The sequence below is a fragment of the Ctenopharyngodon idella genome, chromosome 18 (assembly GCF_019924925.1).
Source record: "Ctenopharyngodon idella isolate HZGC_01 chromosome 18, HZGC01, whole genome shotgun sequence".
Taxonomy (NCBI): domain Eukaryota; kingdom Metazoa; phylum Chordata; class Actinopteri; order Cypriniformes; family Xenocyprididae; genus Ctenopharyngodon; species Ctenopharyngodon idella.
The window spans coordinates 1,243,999-1,265,634 of record NC_067237.1 but is presented as its reverse complement, the minus strand read 5'-3'; the positions used below and the strand labels follow the sequence as shown (position 1 = coordinate 1,265,634).

At 39.0% G+C, this 21,636-nt stretch overlaps 1 protein-coding gene across 1 annotated transcript; it reads left to right on the top strand.

Annotated features, from left to right (window-relative positions):
- Positions 1-6,362: 6,362 nt before the first annotated feature.
- On the top strand, positions 6,363-17,206 carry dusp8b (dual specificity phosphatase 8b). Its single transcript, XM_051869626.1, has 5 exons — positions 6,363-6,911; positions 12,611-12,777; positions 13,438-13,597; positions 13,831-13,954; positions 15,308-17,206. Exons 1-5 carry the CDS (start codon positions 6,803-6,805, stop codon positions 16,359-16,361), a joined length of 1,614 nt encoding a protein of 537 aa, XP_051725586.1. The 5' UTR covers positions 6,363-6,802; the 3' UTR covers positions 16,362-17,206.
- The last annotated feature ends 4,430 nt before the right edge of the window (positions 17,207-21,636 follow it).

The following is a 21,636-nucleotide window of genomic DNA, read 5'->3' as shown; positions in this document are numbered from 1 at the left end:
ACTCTTCCTCCTCTCTAAAGCAGCCCAACATGGCCTCACTCCCTTTGTTGTGTGTTCTTGGGGGCAGGGGTTTATGTAAATTTTAGGGTTAGTGATGTCACCAGCCCGGAAAGAAGCTCATTGTAGTCCCTACCAGCCGTTTGTTGTAGTCCTTAAAAAGTGATTTCTGTAAAAGAAAATATCTCCCTTTGCATTGAATTTTAAGCGTCGTCACTTTGCAGATGTTGTTTATGCTCAAACAGCAACATCACACACTAACTAAAGTTAAAAAAGGGAAATCACAATCAAGGACCCCTTTAAAAGCAAGCAGCTTTACACTATTAAACATGGAAAATACCATCAGTGTCTCTTTTAATTAGAATTACAGCTTCAGTTTCTACTCTACAGCAGCTCTCCAGTGCGTTCATGTTTTTACTCGTGTCTGACCTCGACGGACTGAACAGAAGAAATGAACCAGAGAAGATTTACATCTCAAAGAAGGCGGAACCTCAGAGCCACACCCACCTACTGCATCATCACCACGGACCAGTAGCAGTTCGAAGGTGTTTACCTGCCAGAGGAAACTTTTCCACAAAGTTAGCTTTGGCAAGCTGTTTCGAACTCCCAAAATAAACATTGTTTCGGCCTGATTTTGTTCGAAATGACGTCGCACCAATTCTTCGAAATATATCTGATTTAATTGCCACTGCTGTCCAACAACAAAACATGAGCACATCCTTCAGCAAGCACTGACAGAGCCCAACATAAAAATTCCCTGTGCTTCCAGTGACCTAACAGGTCAGACTCTCTAAATGTCTTCCAAGTCAGTGACCCTGCAGCTCCTCACCGCTGCAGCTGTTGGGGGGTTTTATTAGTGGGTCAAGAGGGTGTACATTTCCAATGACGACCCTCTTCTCTGGGATACTACATCACAGCCAAGGCATGCCAGGACAGCGGCCGAGAGCCACGTCACGGCTGGAATTACATATTGATTGCTTGTTTGCCAGAGTCTTAACAACTAGCTCTGTCAACACCGGCGCTGGATGCTTGCACGATTTACCTGCTCTGGTAATTTAGACGCAGAAGACGTGTAGAAACCGATGCAGCATTGCCGTGTGCTGATCTCATGCAAAGATCGGGAGACGCTACTGAGTGTCATGGCCTTATGGGGAAAGAGAGATGAGGGCCTGATAGCATGAATTCTGGATGGATGTGTTACACACACTTGTACGGACACACGATTTTCTGACTTATGAAAATTGCATGCTCTGTATTGGGAATTATGACGCTAGGCAGACGTTCTGTTCTAAATCCGTGTAATATTTTAGAAGACTAAAATAAAGCCCCTCATCAGACCTGGTGGGTGGCGTAAAGTCTGCGTCTTTGGCAAAGGCATGCAAAGATGTACCGAGGTTAGCTCACTGTGCAAGAATGTGTGATTTATTTCCCTTCCACCCTTTTCTTCCCACATCTCCAGCCTACATCAGAGGAATCATCCCACCTGAAGGCTAAACGGGTATATTTGCTGTGCAATGAACTAGTAGATCTGCATGTGTTTGATCACAGCTCTCTTTTGGAAAAGCATACTTCTCTGACTATTGTGTATACTGTACTGTAATATGTGAACTATGCACTGTATCTAAATTTTATGTGACCTTTTTACTGTATTTGCCATGTGCAGTATATGACAGAGCACACCACATGTAATGCATTGCATTCAATAATGATTCTGGTATTTGATAAATATTAAACTTAGGCATAATTATATAATACAATTCTGACCAATACTATTACGTTCGATAAATTGTCTCTAAATTAAAAATTAAATTGTCTAAATAAATGAAAAATGATACCCTAATACTTCAAATTAACTTCATTACCCTAATACTTAATTGTATTAAATGGAGTTTTTTCACTGCATGGTGCAGCTCAAATTAAATAGTACCACCTCGGTTGAGGTTCCAAGCGTGTCGTACCGATACTAAAATGTGACATGTAAACACTGCAGATCACCGGCCCTGTTTCCACCTGGTATTAAGATACGTTTTGATCTATCGGATCACAAAGTGGACGAGGGAGACACGTTCCCGTTTCCACCTGGTGTTTTAATCTGTCTCTTTTGTCCACTTTCTACCACTTCTGTCCTGATTTCTTCAAGGGGAGGGTCTATGGGTGGGTAAATGTATGGGTTTTTTTCAGATCTTTCAATCTAATGGACAAAATAAGATCGCACAATTTACATATGAACACGCCCGGAGATGTCGGAAAAAACATACGGAGAGCATCAGCTTTCATTTCAGCTCTGACAGACGCAAGACCAGCCTCACACTGTGAAGAAATCAGGAATGGTGAGAGAACATTGTGCTTGGTACATTTTTCATCTTCAAACCAAACTTGGGTCTTCAGCTGACAAAGTTTAAATCCCATCTAGCTAGAGCGCTTCCCAAAATGTTTACGCATTAGGCCAGTAGGCGGAGAGAGGGTGGTCTTTAGTGGCTGTTCAAACACATTCAAGCACATGAGCTTTTTGCACTATGAAAGCAATCCGGTTGAATGCGTTTTCGACTACCTCTGGAAGTGGTCGAAAGTGGACAAGCCCTAAGCGTTTTACACCCCGTTTACACCTGTATTTAGCGCCATTCACTTGTGATCCGATCGACCAAAATGTATCTTAACATCAGGTGGAAACAGAGCCACTGATTGGTCAGAGAGAATTGTAGTATTCGAATGGGTAGTATTTTTAGCGCCTGATTATAATTCCTGCAAAATCACGTTATGATTTATATAATTTAAACTGCATTATAATGACTGTTAATATCTTTTAAATGACATGGTTCATATACTATATATAACTGAAGCTATAGGTTGTGAAATCAAGCATTCCTCTTTCTTACTGTTTTTTAGTTAGCTTATGTACTAGCATAGCATACATCTACCCAATTAGCCTGCTAGCTTAGCTTATATTAGGAATGTTTTTTTGCTTCCAATATCTGTTTCCAGTTTGTTTTATTATGCAATACATAGGCTCTCATTTTATATTTCAAGCATGTTGTTTGTGCATGTAATGTAATAAACATCATACAATAGTGAAATAGGTTATAATTAGTCAAGTCATCACGATAACAACATTACGATAACATTACTGCCTGGGTCCTAAAAGAGACCCAATTCCTAGGGACTCGATTTCTCATGAAAGTGGCGCAACTATAAGTCTATAACCCCATACACTTTGAAGCGGTACTAAACTGCAGTGGAAAATCAAACCGAGTTTTGCCACGCAGTGGAAAATCGCCAAAAGTGAATTTAGGCATCACAACATTATAATGTATTGTATGGAAATGGATATTCATTTTGAGATTTGATAAAGGTTACATTGAACAGTGTTATTACATTTTTAAAATAATTTGATGTTAATTGTGATGTTATTTATAGCTCATGTGATTAGCTAAAAAAAAAAAAAAAAACTGCCCATAAAGTAAAGATGGCAGCATAAAGGTCACATGCTTCATTAAATGCATCTGCATAACTCTCTCCTGGTATATTAGATTTCTTTGTTTGAAGCATTTATTTCTGCTTATGCATTCTGTTTCACATTCTACTAAAAAAGAAGGTACAGTGAGGTATTCAGTAAGCTAGTTTTCCATTCCGAACACAGCCAGATACTGCAAAAGATCATGTCAGGCTCTCCAGCACTCCAGCAGTTGCTAGGGAGATTGTGTGATGTTAGTCTACTGCCATCTAGTGATTGTTATAGGTTCTACATTCAGTTTTTCAAAGAAAAAACTATTCACGTGACAGTTTTTTATTATTGTCCTCTGTTGCTGGGCAGCATGTATTGAGTGTGTGTGTGTGTGTGTGTGTGTGTGTGTGTGTGTGTGTCTGTGTGTTTGAATTAGCACCTGTGTTCCTTCAAGTCTGCACAGCACATTCAGGCAATTATCATATTTCTCATTTTTAGAAGTGTGGATCAGTGTATAATTGCATGTGTGTGTCTGTAGGGGCTATGTTAAGATCCCTGGCAGTCATCCAGCAGTCAGTGTCATTGTTCCTGCATTAAAGATGTAGAATTCTCCCTCAACACTGAAACACCGTACAGAAATAGCTACCTTACTCACACACCTATTTACAGCACTGCAGTCATACACACACACAACTTGGACAAACAGAAACGTGCACGCTGGTCAGCGAAAAGCCCCTCAATTAAAATTGGAACATGAACCCGTCGGGTCCTAATTTGCTTTCTCGAGTTTCACTGATCTGGCAACCTGCGCAACCTTGAAAAATGTCACTGCACCATTGCAGGCAGCCAATAGGGAGATTCTGGATGGAGAAAGGCAAAGTTGAACCTGTATCTTGGTATATAACAAACAAACAACACTTATAGGGACAGTTTGACCAATTAAAATTCTGTCATCATTTACTCGCTCTTATATGAAACACAAAAGAACAACTTTGGACCCCATTGACATTAATTGTATGGGAAAAAAATGCTGCAAATGAATTTTTATTTTTTTATTTTTTCAAAATATCTTGAGGGTGAGTAAATGTCAGTAAATTTTAATTCTTCGATGAACTGTCCATTTAATTTGTTTGCAAATGCCTTAAGTTGCGGTCCAATTTACTGTTGTTTGGCGAATTTTTAAGGGGCGAAATCCACTCAAACGTCCCTATAGGTCGTTTTTCAACCACCTTATTACGACCTATATTTACGTTTTAAAGTCATGCGCCCTCTAGCTGGCGTAAAAATAATGACAGTGTCGTGTGGACTTTTTACACCATTTGTCCTATTTCCATTTAGCAAAACTAATTTTTTTATTAACGACTACACCCACCACACCTACATATACATCTGTCATAGAGAAACGGCTTCATAATATAGGCTATTAAATCTATCCCATCATATTTTCATTATCCTATATGAATGATTAACAGCCAATGATTGACAATGGAGCTTTTTTTGCACGCTAAACTTCGCCAAAATTTCGCTAATGTGACAAATTTTTATGCTGCAGTTAAACGAATGTTTTAGCACTTTTCATATGTTTACATATGCATCTGTCATAGAGAAATGGACACATATTCATTATATCCCAGTATGGATGATTAATGGCTAATGATTGAAAATTGAATATTCCTTAAGTCAGCGAAACTTCGCTGAAATTTCGCTAATGTGATCGCACCTTTATTCTGCAGTTTAATCAAAGATTTTAGCACTTTATGAATGTTTACATTTGCATCTGTCATAGGTAAATGGACAAATAAAAGATGAAATCTATCCCATCATGGTTTTAGTATGGATGATTAATTGCCAATGATTGGAAATGGACTTTTTGTCTGCGAAACTTCACTAAAATTTTGTTAATGTGATCGCGGTTTTATGCTGCAGTTTAACGAAGGTTTTAGCACTGTACATATGTTTACGTATACATCTGAACACATAATGGATTCTTTCTATCCCATCATGATGTCAGTATGGATGATTAACGGCAAAGAACCTTTTTTTTTTGTCTGCAGAATTTTGCCGAAATGTTGCTAATGTGGCATTTTTATGCTGCAATTAAACTAAGGTTTTAGCACTTTACATATGTTTACATCTGTCATAGAGAAATGGTCACATATTAAATCTATCCTGTCATGATTTCAGTAGCCTAAATGGATGATTAACAGCCAATGATTGGCAATGGAACTTTTTTTCGCCAAAATTTCGCTAATGTGACACATTTTTATGCTGGATTTTAACAAATGTTTTAGCACTTTACATATGTTTACTTATGCATCTGTCATAGAGAAACGGACACATATTCATTCTATCCCAGTATAGATGATTAATGGCTAATGATGCTAATTATGCTAATTTTTCATCAATGAAACTTTTGCGAAATTTCGCTAATGTGATCGCACAGTTTAACTAAGGTTTTAGCACTTTACATATTTTTATGTATGCATCTGAACATAATGGATTCGATCTATCAAATTATATTGTCAGTTTGAATAATTAGCGGCTAATATGCTAATTGAAATTGACCTTTTTTTGTCCAGTTTCATAATTGTTACCGCAGCTTTGTGCTGCAGATTAACGGTTTTAGCAATATGCATCTTAGAGAAATGGATGGATTTAATCTATCTGGTCATGGATTCAGTAGGTTATGGATGATTAATGGCTAATGATTGATGCATGATATCAGCCGCGATTAACGCTGATTGATTCAAGGACAAACTGTTCTTTTGTTAAACCGAGTGTGATGTGCTAGCAATGAGTCAACATGGACTTCCCATGGACTTCCCAGTGACAGGACACAGATCATGTGCGTGATAATGTGCCCATTACATAAGCAATGATGATGACTATAGTAAGCAGAGAAGTCGGTCGAAAGAAACTACAGCTCCTTTGTTGATTGCAAAACACACACACACACACACCGCGCGCGCTGTTGTCCGGCAGGCGTAGGAGCTCTTCCCTCTGCGCGCGGCGCTGGCCCCATCGGTGGCCGCATAGTTGTCTGATGAGTCAGGAATGTGGTTGCATGCCTTACACATGAGCTATTACTGAACACAGGCCCCAGTAGAGCACAGCCAGTGCGCTCATTCAGAGACGGGGAGGGAGGGAGCGAGCGAGAAAGAGAGAGGGAGGGAGGAGGCGCAACATTAGAGAGGCAGGAGCGCTCGGAGCCAAAGTCAGAAGTGAAAAGGCGCACGAGAGGAAAGAGTGCGGCTGCGGCGGCAGCTGAAACACAAAGGCCTTTTCATCCCCTTCTCTGCATCTGATATTAGCGCTCATCTGAGCTGCGGGTGGATTGTGTAGATTTTCTGCAGGCTTGCCTGGATGCCCGTTGACTTGGTGATCCCTCCTCCGCTGTGGACAGACATGCACGAGAGCGAGATGAGGCTGAAGATGCGCGTCAGGCGCATCAAGGAAGGGCGAGATCTGAGAGGTGAGTTGGAAAGAGAGTCACTTGGAGAGTGTGTACTTGTGGGATTTAGATATATACAGTAAGCTTTTGCATGCACCTTTTGGTTGTGATTCATCTTCATTTAATTTGTACTTTGCCCCTCTGTTATTGTAGTTTTCAGTATGTGTGCATATGTGTATGTGCAAGTTTGTCTCCCATTCGCTTCGTGTTATTGCATCTCAGTGACCTCCTTCTGATGTTTGGACATCAATGACAAGTGGCTTCAGGGTGTGTGTGGGGTGGTCAGTCGATTTTTAGTTACCTGCCTTCATGAGTTTCTGTCTTTGACTTAATTTAAATACATGGCCATTCATTGTGAGCAAACCGAAAGTGAATGCAAACAGGAGGTAATATCCCTCAGAATATATAAAAAATAATAATAAAAAAACAAAACAAAACAAAAAAAAAAACAAAAAAAACAAAAACAAATTCTCTCTCGCTCTCTCTCTCTCTCTCTATATATATATATATATAGAGAGAGAGAGAGAGAGGAGAGAGAGAGAGATAGATAGATAGATAGATATTATTACATATTATTATTTATTCTGTAATAATTATATCAATTAAAATCAAATAATTATTCACTATAAATGATTATATTTAAATATTTAATGTAATATTCTAAAGAAAACCATAACACATGATTTGAGTATTTTTAGTACTTTACATATAACTAATTTTTTACGGTCTTTGTCACTGATATTTCATGCATTTTAATATTGGCTAGTATCTGAACATTTTTAATAAAAAAAGAAAAAAAAATGTGGGTATTACATACGTGTTACTTGATGAACTGTCATCTGTTTTAATGCAACACCTCTCACGTTTCATAGTTAGAGTTGGCTAATACAAAAGTTCAGGTGAAGATTTGCAAAACTATTTCAGCAGATTGTAATTGCCTACAATCTATCATGCGCTGACATCAACAGCAGAAGTATGGAAACCTGACGACTGTGAGATTTGAAATATGACATTGTGCCATACCATCAATCTGAATGTGTCTGAACTTGCTGGAGTATCATGTCCCCCTGAACAAATTTAGCATGCTTTTTGTAAGCTCCTGCTAAGCAAGGCCCTAAATACTACAGACCTGTATTTAGCCCTAACACACACACACACACACACACACACATTCGGGCAGATAATGCACATGTGATTTCATTTTAAACTGCTTTGGTTTGAATATACCTTTGTATTATTTTTTAATAAAAAAAAAAAAAAAATCTGCACAAAAAGGAACAAAACCAATCAATCACCCCAGTATATACTCTGCAAGTGAAGGGTTTGTACTGGCGTGATTTACTCAACCATTGAGTTTTCCAGCCTGTTAGTGTAACTCCTGCTTACCATGTGAGGATATTTTGGGAGACTGATATCATTCAGATTCAGATCTCTCTGTGCTGCTTTTTCCTAAATCCAAATTCAGAAGCTGTAATATTTGTAGACACTCAACTGACTTGAGCTGAATAATGACACTATTGTCCCTGTAGAGCAGCTTTACTCCTGAATTTATTTCAGAATCGATGATTTCTGCAATGCTGACACTGTTATTTTCCAGCTTTGACAGAATCTGCATATTCACCAAAAATGCTGGGTTAAAAACAACCCAAATTGGGTTGAACATGGACAAACCCAGCAATTGGGTTGTTTTAACCCAGCGGTTGGGTTAAATGTTTGCCCTGGGTAGTTTTATTTAACCCAGCTATTGTTTAAAAATTACTGTATTTCTTGCTTAAAATATGTTGGAAATGAACATTTATTAATAAGTTAAGAATTAAACAATAAACATTTATTGAATTGCTTATTAATAAATGTTCACCTTTTGATTATTATTGTTGCCTCTAATAATTGTGTGTCAGATTTTTAATTTCCAACCTATATTGGGTTAATTTTAAGTCAGCCATATAGTCATTTTTAATCAATATTTGAGTTAAAAAAAAAAAAAATTCCCAGCACATGGGCAAACATTTAACCCAACTGCTGGGTTAAAACGACCCAATCACTGGTTTTGTCCATTTTCAACCCAACTTGGGTTGTTTTTAACCCGGCATTTTTAGAGTGTATAAATGTGTCTTGACTTGGCTATTTCAAACCAGATGTTCAGGAAAACCAAAACAAATTTTTGTGGATGTTGCCGCTAAGTAGAAATAGAAAGATTGAAATTGTATTTTCATGTAAAACATAGTCCAGTAATCTTTATTTACATTTTTTACAGTGTAATGTACTATTATTCTCATTCAAACCACAATGCCAATTTTTTCCTATGCGAACACTTTTTGCACTTTATGCAAAACAAAACGTGTAATTTGTTAATCCTACACTAAAATCAATAATGAAGTCATTTTTATCTCAGCGAGCCACATGTCATGCAACCCTTGAGCGGATTTGCTCCGCCCGTCTGTCCGACAGCCTCAGGACATGCTGACATCATGCATATGGAATGTTAGCCGTCAGGACAGCCAACCAGGTCTGCACTAATTCAATTTATGTCTATTTTTCATGTCTATTTTTTTTTTTTTTTCTGCATGGGCTGTGAGACTGGAAACTGGCTTTCCTTTTGGGCTGTGATGTCATAAAGCAGGCCAATCAGTCCTGGGATGTTAAAACCTCATGTCAGAGCATGTTTGCCTCGTCTGGTGCCAGTGCACCGGATGCTAGTCAAAACTTCTGGGGTGCGTGTGTGTGTGTGTGTGTGTGTGCAAGAAGAGACGGCCTGTTGGCCACCCGCGTGTTGAGCAATGATGTCATCCTGCTTGGCGGTTGCCTTTAATAGCTGGAAACAGGCAGGCCTCGAGCTGGGCCTTAAAGGAACAGGCGCCCTGCTTTTAAACAAAGCACTTACTTTGCTGATTTGAATATTCAGTTTGCTTTTTTATGTAATCAAAAGTAACGTTCGCCCTGAGTGGGTATTTTAAAATAACTTCCTGGTAGATTGTTAAACTCTTAGCATGAAGTCAATGGCCTGAGGTTACACCGGTGTAATTTGAGTAACACTGGCACTTTTTTTCCGTGACAAGAGCGGGTCATGATGTCATTCGTGATTCATGTGAAAAGGTCTTTTAAACAGGTCTGTTTGGTTTGACTCACACACCATATCTAATGGCCTTGCTGAATGATGTCATGTGAACATTACGTTGAAAAGTCCAGAACTCTTTATCTGCTGTGAATGAGAGAGTGAACTGGGTTAGTGAATGTATGTATTGGATGGATGAATGGATATATGGATGGATGGATGGATGGATAAACAAACAAATGAGAGATATGCCTTTGTGTCAACCTTCACATGCATCAGACTCTTACTTCATGCCTATGAGCTCATCCGCTTTTTATACTTAATATTCAAACATTTCACTTCTTTTGTCGTTCTTTATTCTCTCTTTCTCTTCCTGTTTCATAATACAGTCATTCTCCCATCTTGATTTGCATGTGCCTGTATGTCTCAGACAAACGACCCAGGCAAACTCAAACACTAATTCAAAGTGATGTCATCGCCCTGTCTGCTGGCTTTTCTCTGAGCCTGGGGTAAAATGTCCAAGATTAGACGAGTGAGTATTTACGAGAATTGGCATTTACAGCTAAACAGGCTGCAGTTTCTTTTTTGTCTTTATGTTCATTTGAATAATTACACAATCACATTGTGTATTTGAGGTCACCGGTGGCTAAAGCAAATAAAAGAGGCTTCATTAGAAACCCCAAATAAATATTGAGGTCATTACATTGGTGTGAATGTGTGTTATGTACATATGAGTTGTGTTTTTTATTGAGTGAACCTGTTTGTCAAGCTGCTTTGGAATGATATTTATTATGTGGAATATACTAAAATTTTTATCCTATATTATAATACTGGTTAGAAAAAAGTTATGCTGTTACCTAAATACAAATTGATTATTTTCTAGATGACATTTGTTTATTAATTGTAGCACAATGACATATAACATCCAAAAGTCTATAATATTGGGGGTCCTTGGCATTAAAGCGTGCTCTAAGGCTTAGAAACTGGAATTATTTCACAATGAAAGCGTATGTGTGTGTATGTGCTTCCTCTGAGTTCTGGTTGGGTGTCAGTGATACTGTGGCCTGCCTCATTCCCACTGTGTGCTGCTGGGAGAGGAGATGAGGTCATACAGGAAGCAGGAGACCGGAGAACCAGACACTGACACCCTATCTGCCTTGTAAAGTGGCATGGCTCGGCTTTCACCACTCCATTGGTTTTCTCATTTCCTTTTCAAAGAGGGGGTTCGCCGCTCTCACAGCCCAGCAGTAGTGTAGACCGATATTTGTTGGTTACAAAATGGTTTGCTTAAGTGAAAAAGTAAACATTGGTTCAGAGAGTGTAAAAATCTACCGTGGTATTCCTCTTCCTGGTGGAGGGTCATCTACTGTACACCGAGTGTACTGGATATGCTTGTGCGTCTTAAGCAGAATTTAAATGGCAGGATGTTTCTGCTTTGGCGGAAAGGCTTTTTGGCCCCTGTGGAGTTTGTGTTTGGGGTTCATGTGTAATTCGGTCAGTTAGGATGTTTGGAAACCCCCTTCATTGTACTATTATTCCATTCTTACTGTAAGTGGTTGAGTTTGCAGCAAACTGTGCGTGTGTGTGTGTGTGTGTGTGTGTGTTTAAGAACAATGGGTCTCATTGACTAACCATTCAAATTCACAAGCAAATCATGATTCATCAATAGCTTTCGTTCTAAATTTTATTCTAAATTTATGAAAAAATGTAGGAACAACTGAAACCACACGCACACAAAAATCACATACTCTGAATGGTCGGATTAACGTGTTAAGATTAAATTTTATACGTACATATTTCATCATTATGTATGTATATATATATACGAACATACATTTACTGTGTATATATATATATATATATATATATATATATATATACAGTAAAAGTGTAAGAAGAGGTGTGTTATAGCTTGAGCTGCAATTGTCTCTGTATAAAGATGCATATGTATAGCTGGCTAATCAGAGGTCTGTAATCTGGGTCTGTATTAAAGGTGTTTATTGTGTTTGAACTTGTTTGGAGTTTTGTTTTGAGGATGGCACACTTGGCATTGCTCAAGGATCTTGCTGTGTGTCCTAGAGAGCGTCATGTTTGCTGAGAGCAACGAAAGGATAGTGTGTGCGGAAAGCCCTTATATGGTGATGGTTTGGGTGTGTTTTCTGCAAATTTCTAACCTTGCTCATTTAGAATACTCCAAATTCATTCAATCCACACAATTATTAGTGAATGAGACCCAATGTATGTACACTCTAAAAAATGATGGGTTAAAAAACAACCCAAGTTGGGTTGAAATGGTTATTACACCTTTTGATTATTATTGTTGCCTCTAGTAATTATGTGTCTGATTTTTAATTCCCAACCTATTTTGGGTTCATTTTAAGCCAGCCATATAGTAATTTTTAAACAACAGTTGGGTTAAATAAACCTGCCCAGCACATTGGGCAAACATTTTATCCAACCGCTGGGTTAAAACAACTCATTCGCTGCGTTTGTCCATTTTCAACCCAACTTGGGTTGCTTTTAACCCAACATTATTTAGAGTGAACATACAAGAAGGATTAATACATTTTATGGTTGCTGCAATGTTGGTTTTCCCTAAATGTGTTCGCATACGTGTGGTGCTGAATCAAATAAGATTATAGTTCTCTTTTTCTCTGTACCTTTTCAGGTGGCTTTGCAGCTTTCTCTTCCTGTTTTCCTGACCTGTGTGAGAGTAAACCAGCCACTATTCTACCTCTCAGCCTGTCCCAACCCTGCTTACCTGTGGCCAACATCGGTCCGACCCGCATCCTGCCCCACCTGTACTTGGGCTCTCAAAGAGACGTCCTCAATAAGGTTGGTAGACCTCAAAAAAATTGACCATTTCTGGGGTTTTCAGAAGGGGAAGTCATCATAGTTGAGTGGTGAACAGAAAATGCAACAAATATAATTTTTGCGTTCCTATTTGCCCCAATAGCAAAAGGGAAAATCCATTATATGTTTTTATGACTTTACAAAAGAGGGAAAAAATTGCGAGAGATTGATTAAGTAGGTCAGAAGAGAGAAAATTTACAGTCAGGAAATGTTTTCATTGTGTAATACAAAATAATTCCTGCTGTGAAGACACAACAAATTCACGAGGCTTCATCAGATAACCAGGAATAGATTTACCTGGAGGGTGTTTGCGCATACCTTGAAACGATTGAATTGTAGCGTATCTCATCACTTACTTAGATAACAGGCAACTGAATGCATTCCAGAAAAAAAACTTTCAATGATGTTGGGTTGACTTAAATGATAGCCCTGTCAAGTTGACATGAAACTCACCACCAAAACATTTTCTCTCAACATTTTATCTTTCTACATATTTCTCATTTACAAAAGCTTTAGCGTGCATGACAAACTGACTCAGATACAGCTGGAATCTGCTCAAGGAAGATGTCAGAAACTGTCTGTGGAATTCTTCGGAATTAGTTTGTCGGCATGAATTCACGCAAAATATCCATCTTTTAACAGGAACTTATGACTCAGAATGGAATCACATATGTCTTGAATGCCAGCAACACCTGTCCCAAGCCTGACTTCATCAGCGACAACCACTTCATGCGCATTCCCGTCAATGACAGCTACTGTGAGAAGCTGCTTCCTTGGTTGGACAAAACCAATGAGTTCATTGGTAAGAATTTCAGACTCTGTGGTTTGCTGAATGGGTATTCTAGAAGGCAAGTTAGGAGTTAGCACCTCAAAGGTTTGAGGTTTGGTTAACACAAGCCATCTGTGCATCAGCATTTGAGGGAGGTATGAGTGATGTCAGCATTTGAGGTGGGCGAATGAGATTACCTCATGCTTTGTGTGCAGTTTAACAGTGGAACTGCTTTTGACCAGTTTGCTGTTTTTCTCTATCCACAGACAAAGCCAAGGTGTCAAACTGCAGAGTCATCGTCCATTGCTTGGCTGGCATATCCCGCTCTGCAACCATTGCCATTGCCTATATCATGAAAACCATGGGCCTATCTTCAGATGATGCCTACAGGTAACCGCAGCTCTTTGGATGTTCAGATACTCTATGGACTGCCGAAAAGACAAGCATAGTTCAAGACCCAAGGTTGTTTCTGGTCTAGCTGGTGGAACTGGTATTGTTTACTAACCAAAAATGCAGGTTAAGTAGCCTGTGAAGAACACCAGCATCCCATGATGAGGACCAACATCCAAACCCTTAGATTGTTTGCATCAAATGGAAGGCATCTAGCATATGTTGTGTTTGGATCATGGTCCCCATTAGGAGATGCTGTAAATCTTAACTGGCTTAATCAGCAAGCCTTCATTGGTCAACCATGCTGTTTACCAGTCTATGTTGGTCCACCAGCTAGACCAAGACCAGACCAGCAATTGAATTAATGTTTCTAATAGGGCTGTTAAAATTACCCCCCAAAAGATCATTTGAAGTCATTATTGTGTTAAATGAGAAAAGCATCAAGTAGACATCACAAAAAGTAGATGTAGAAAGAAATATTATATTTGATTCAACATACAATTTATTATACATAAACCTTTAGGCTACAACAGCTATGAGGGTGACTAAATGATGACAAAATGTTTGGGTAAACTATACCTTTAATGTTTTTTTTTTTTTTTTTTTTTTTTTTTTATATGGAATATTATTATTATTAAATGAAATAATACTCTAAATAAGAAAGTAAAACTGCCAGTAGGTGGCTGTAAATGTCTAAATGAGTAAGTCACTGAGTCATTTATTTATTCGATTCGTTTAAACGGCTGATTCACTCAGGAATGAAGTAAATGGCTCTCTTTATGAATGGGCCATTGAATCATTGGTTCACCCTATTGATTCGTTCAAAATGCGAATTTATTGTGTTGCTCAAAGATGCATAATCATTCTGCTGTGGTTTTAGATGTAATATTTTTGTTGACAAAAATTGACAATATTTTGTCTAAGATATAACACAATATCTACTTACTTATTGAAGTGCTGTATAATTTCGGTATCACATTTGCACTCATGCTATTGGGAACAAAAACAGCACTTGTGTGATATTAACTATATCATATGATATAAATATGAGACAAAAACTCATACAGGGGCTTTTTTGCACTAACTGCATTCTATAGGCTCCATCATGTAGCTTCATGTTCATCACCAGTCAACTGTATAAAATGTCAGATGACCTACATAGGTCTGGGTCAGGGCGGGTGCGTTAAATGCATTATTAATTTTATCATATTACTATTTCCATAACTAATTAATTAAATTAATGCATTAAATCAACAGCCCTAGTTTCCAGACATGACTTGAGTCTTATAAGAATAGGAAACCAGTTGTATTCGGGCATTAAATTAAATTTTTTCATATCTGACATTCCTGTAGGTTTGTGAAGGACCGTCGCCCATCAATATCTCCAAATTTCAACTTCTTGGGTCAGCTGCTAGAGTTCGAGAGAGGCTTGCAGATGAAGAAGAGTCTACCTTGCGACCCCATAAGGTTAGCAGGGAAAGCGACTGAAGAGGTGGCAGAGGTCCGAAAGATGGAGAGCGATCACTGTGACCAGAGGACTCCACACACTACAGAGATCACCGTAAAGCCTCCATCGCCTACCTCATTGCAGAAAGACCTAAGCTCCCTTCACCTGTCCACCGAACGAATCCTTCAAAACAAACGGCTCAAGTGCTCCTTCTCCCTTGACATCAAGTCTGTCTACTCCTCGAGGCAAAACCAGCAATCTTCTCCAAACTTCTCATCGTCAGACTCTGAAAACATACCCAAACTCTGCAGACTCGACAGCCAAAAAAACAGTCAGTACCCTTCGGCGGAGTCACAGTGTACTGCTGTGACTAACAAGTCCAGAATGAGGTGGGAAAACGGTGGTTTGGAGAGATTATCCGCCACCACTCTTTCCCTCAATCTGAAGCAGGGTAACTGTGGGACAAAACCCCAGGATCCCATTTGCGAGACCAACTTGAAGGCGCCTTCTTTCCTCAGCTTGCCGCTGGGTACATCTGCTACTTGGACCACGCACAGAGGCTCGAATCAAGCCACCACCCCTATCACACCCACGAGTGACTGCCCTTGGTTCTTAGGCGCTAATTTGGCACCATCTGGAACCGCTACTGGGAGCTCCGTGCACTTTGGCAGCGGTCCTGCCTACGCGGCTTACAGTTGCAGTGGCCAAGCTGGCACCTCCAAGCCCAGCGTACACCGAAGAGACGAGACACAGGAGTCGCGGGACTTTCAGAACAGCTGGCTCGAGGAGGGGAAAGCAGTAGTTTGCAGTGTATCGCAAGTGGACACTAAGTACAAGCGCCGCAGCTGCCAGATGGAGTTTGAAGAGGGTATTAACACAACACAAAGCAGCGAGGAATTTGGGAAGCTGGGCAAGCAGTCCAGTTTCTCTGGTAGCATGGAGGTCATCGAGGTATCATGACAAAGATGACAATCTAACACGAAGGCAATAACTCTGTTGTTAAAGAGCTTTGCATATAAGAGGGACTCATATCTGCCCCCAAGGTTGGAAGGGGGGAGTTGAGGAAATGTATTAGGTATGAAAGGATACATATTGGTTTTGCAAAAAGCCAAGATTCTGGTATGATACCAGCGTTTTTTTTAAAGGAGCTTATAGACTGCATTATATGCACTCACACCAAAGAACTCACAGAGTGACCATTTTCTGGCATGTCACCCTAAGGTACACTCAAAATGAAGGAGAACGGATGGAAGATATCCTTCTAGCATGACCATACAAAGACACTAAACATGGAAGAATGAAATGAGTGTGTGTGTGTGTATGTGTGTGTGTGTTTATGCTGGTTTTGATGCAAATTAGGGCAGCCGCACTTAACGGTGACTGGGGGAACTGTATGTATGCCCAAGATGCTGTGCGACATTTATTTTTTGTCATTGCCCAATTTTCTATTTAGCTATAAATTGAGTAAAGAAGGGCATATGCATTCAATAATGTCACTATTCAGTATTATACATTTTATCCACGATGTAATAAAAGAGTGAAAATATGAAGTGTATGTTTAAACTGAGATACTCTCAGACCTACTACTGTGCACTGAGCATGCTCAGACTGGCTGGCTACCTACAAACAGACAAGCTGCTTCCGGCGGCACTATGTACTAAGCTGTAAATCTAGACAATTTGCATATATGTGTAAAGGAATATTTCGATTTTAATGGTCTATTTAAAGTTTCATGCATTTGTTGCTTTAATTTATTGTATTGGTTTCATTCTGGCAATGAGCAATAATATATTATTTGAAAGCTTTTCATTCTTTGTCTGAGTCTCTGATGCAAATACATCACAAACAAGCACATTTATAATGGCTTTAAATTGAAGAACTACAACACACACACTATATATATATATATATATATATATATATATATATATATATATATATATGAAGACTTCAGATGCAAAAAGCCTCTAAGTCCATCTTACGGTTTTCTTTAAAATTACCATTTTAAAGAACACACATATGATAAATAGATAGATAGACAGACAGACTCAAATCAAATTAATTCCTTAAATGTCAACCATTTAAAACAAGTAAAATTTAAACAAACATGTCTGAATAACCGACAGACGTCAACGATGAATTAAGAACTCTTTATTTTTTATTGCCAGCATTGAAGACACCTGATGAAAACAAGCAGAATCACTGAAGGAAAGAGAAACACAAGAATTAACAGAGGTTTAGATGTTGATGTTAATGAAAATGTTTGGTCATCATTATGGTGATCAGTGTTTCATTTAGTTGGGCAGTTTGACTCTTTGCTTTTTGTGTTAGTTTGTGGTTTTTGTAATGGTGTTTGCTAATTTTACACATTTTAAATGGTTGACTTTTAAGGAATTAATTTGATTAATTCTTACTCAATTCTTATATGTTGAATTTAATAATATTGCTTGTAATCTGTTACTACAATTAGTAGATAGAGTGTATTACTTTTTACAGTGTAGATAGATAGATAGATAGTTTAAGAGCATTTAAGAGCAAAAAAGCATAACACAATGGACTCTTGCCACATGTAAATATGATGCGCACAAATTATTTGCAATGAATCATTACCCCTTCATTACACTAATGCTGAATATGACTGACAAAAGGCTGAGAAGGGCCTCTTTGCAGATTGTGACAACAATAACCTACAACGGATTACAGCGCTGAGGTTAATTTCCAAATATTAAAGTTGCAATCAACATCTAAATCTAATTGTGTGACGTTCATTACTAAGTGTTAGAGTCTGTTGTGGAAGGTGTTGTTTGGAGGAGACAGATTTGTGATGCTTTGTTATAGACTTTCCATTAAGGCACTTGACACTGTAAGATTTGTGGTCTGTTTTCTATATGGTCAGGATCTATTTTTGGCCGTGTTTCTGTAGGAAACCATGTAAGTGTGTGTGTGTGTGTGTGTGTGTGTGTGTGTGTGTGTGTGTGTGTACGTGCAATCGATGAAAAAGACTTTCACATCAGTTACAGCAAATGCATTTCAGACAACTCAGCACTAATGAAGGTAACCATTCACTTGATAATGATCTGCACCTTACAGAAGCCACACACACACACACACACACACACACACACCAAAGGCGCTTAAATTTACAACTGTACTTGACTGACTGAGTGGTTTAAAATCTATGAGCCCTAATTGTCTTTTGCATGCCAGATTCCTTGTTCAAGTGTAATTAGGAGAAGGATATAATGATGAGTGTATGAGAAATATAACTCACCCGAGTAGAGCATCTTCCTCTGGCTTCAATAACCTATGAAAAAGACGTATTCTTCAAGTTCATTTTATGAAGTATACTTAATGTTCAAGTATATTTTTAAGTATATTTTATGAAGTACAGTGGGTACGGAAAATATTCAGACCCCCTTAAATTTCTCACTCTTTGTTATATTGCAGCCATTTGCTAAAATCATTTAAGTTCATTTTTTTTTTTCCTCATTAATGTACACACAGCACCCCATATTGACAGAAAAACACAGAATTGTTGACATTTTTGCAGATTTATTAAAAAAGAAAAACTGAAATATCACATGGTCCTAAGTATTCAGACCCTTTGCTCAGTATTTAGTAGAAGCACCCTTTTGATCTAATACAGCCATGAGTCTTTTTGGGAAAGATGCAACAAGTTTTTCACACCTGGATTTGGGGATCCTCTTCCATTCCTCCTTGCAGATCCTCTCCAGTTCTGTCAGGTTGGATGGTAAACGTTGGTGGACAGCCATTTTAAGGTCTCTCCAGAGATGCTCAATTGGGTTTAAGTCAGGGCTCTGGCTGGGCCATTCAAGAACAGTCACGGAGCTGTTGTGAAGCCATTCCTTCGTTATTTTAGCTGTGTGCTTAGGGTCATTGTCTTGTTGGAAGGTAAACCTTCGGCCCAGTCTGAGGTCCTGAGCACTCTGGAGAAGGTTTTCGTCCAGGATATCCCAGTACTTGGCCGCATTCATCTTTCCCTCGATTGCAACCAGTCGTCCTGTCCCTGCAGCTGAAAAACACCCCCACAGCATGATGCTGCCACCACCATGCTTCACTGTTGGGACTGTATTGGACAGGTGATGAGCAGTGCCTGGTTTTCTCCACACATACCGCTTAGAATTAAGGCCAAAAAGTTCTATCTTGGTCTCATCAGACCAGAGAATCTTATTTCTCACCATCTTGGAGTCCTTCAGGTGTTTTTTCATGTGTCTTGCACTGAGGAGAGGCTTCCGTCGGGCCACTCTGCCATAAAGCCCCGACTGGTGGAGGGCTGCAGTGATGGTTGACTTTCTACAACTTTCTCCCATCTCCCGACTGCATCTCTGGAGCTCAGCCACAGTGATCTTTGGGTTCTTCTTTACCTCTCTCACCAAGGCTCTTCTCCCCCGATAGCTCAGTTTGGCCGGACGGCCAGCTCTAGGAAGGGTTCTGGTCGTCCCAAACGTCTTCCATTTAAGGATTATGGAGGCCACTGTGCTCTTAGGAATCTTAAGTGCAGCAGAATTTTTTTGTAACCTTGGCCAGATCTGTGCCTTGCCACAATTCTGTCTCTGAGCTCTTCAGGCAGTTCCTTTGACCTCATGATTCTCATTTGCTCTGACATGCACTGTGAGCTGTAAGGTCTTATATAGACAGGTGTGTGGCTTTCCTAATCAAGTCCAATCAGTATAATCAAACACAGCTGGACTCAAATGAAGGTGTAGAACCATCTCAAGGATGATCAGAAGAAATGGACAGCACCTGAGTTAAATATATGAGTGTCACAGCAAAGGGTCTGAATACTTAGGACCATGTGATATTTCAGTTTTTCTTTTTTAATAAATCTGCAAAAATGTCAACAATTCTGTGTTTTTCTGTCAATATGGGGTGCTGTGTGTACATTAATGAGGAAAAAAAAATGAACTTAAATGATTTTAGCAAATGGCTGCAATATAACAAAGAGTGAAAAATTTAAGGGGGTCTGAATACTTTCCGTACCCACTGTATACTAATATCAATGTACTAGTAGTAAACTTGTAAGTGTACGATTTCAATACTGCTTGGGACTATATTTTGTATATAAAATTATACATTTACAGTTTTTTTTTTTTTTTTTTTTTTTTTTTAATAACACACAGTTACTGAAACCTTACACCCAAAGAGCAAAACTTCAGCCCAGATCTGCACAACTATAAGCACATTCTCAGCCTCACACTTTTTGCAAAACACTACACACACTTATCTACATTAGACACAGAAATCTAACATAATGTCACTGCTTTCCAAAATACCACCCCTATAAACCAATTGATCAAACATGGCCGTCAGGTGTGCAGACACTTAGGTGCTTAACTGTAAACTCAACGATCAGGTGTAAGCACTATAAAAAGGCAACAGGGGAGTTTACCTGTCTTCAACAAAAATGGTAGGCAATGTCGCAGTAAGAGGGAGAGGAAGAGTTAGGATGAGAGGGGCAGCCCATGGAGGAAGGGTGTAGAGAGAGGAAGAGGTAGACCTGGAGGACATGGACAAAGAAGGCAGGGACCAAATTTATCAGATGCGATTTGAGCAACCTTGGTTGACCATGTTGTAAACCATGGGTTGATGTTGAGAGAGGCTGGACAGAGAGTTCAGCCCAACCTCAGCAGATATACTGTGGCTACAGTAATTCAGAAATTTCGACAAGAGCACAGGTAAAAAAAAAACCATCTTTTCTCTGCTGTCTACAGTACAATATAGCTTACTATATGACCTCCATCAGTACTATTTGGTACCATTCACTGTGTTCCATGTTTGAGACAATGTCTTGTGTGCTGTCTTCTGACATTTACTGTAACATGTGTTTTGATTGATCTACACAGGATTGAGGGTCGAGAACGTAGAGAAGGAAGGGGCCCCATATTCACAGAGGAACAAGAGAGAGTTATCATAAATATGGTTTTGGCCAATAATGCGATACATCTCAGAGAAATTCAGACAAACATCCTGAATGACCACACAGCTTTCAATAATGTCCATCAGGTCTCTCTATCAACATTGGATCAAACATCACATACAGATGAAACAACTCTACCGAGTGCCATTTGAAAGAAATTCTGAAAGAGTAAAGACCTACGGCATGAATATGTGGAGGTAAGTAATGTCCACTTCAGTAGGTATGTACACTTCAGCCTTGTCCACTGCACACAGAACCTTTTTACATGTTCTCTCTCTCTTTTATCCTTTTTTCAGA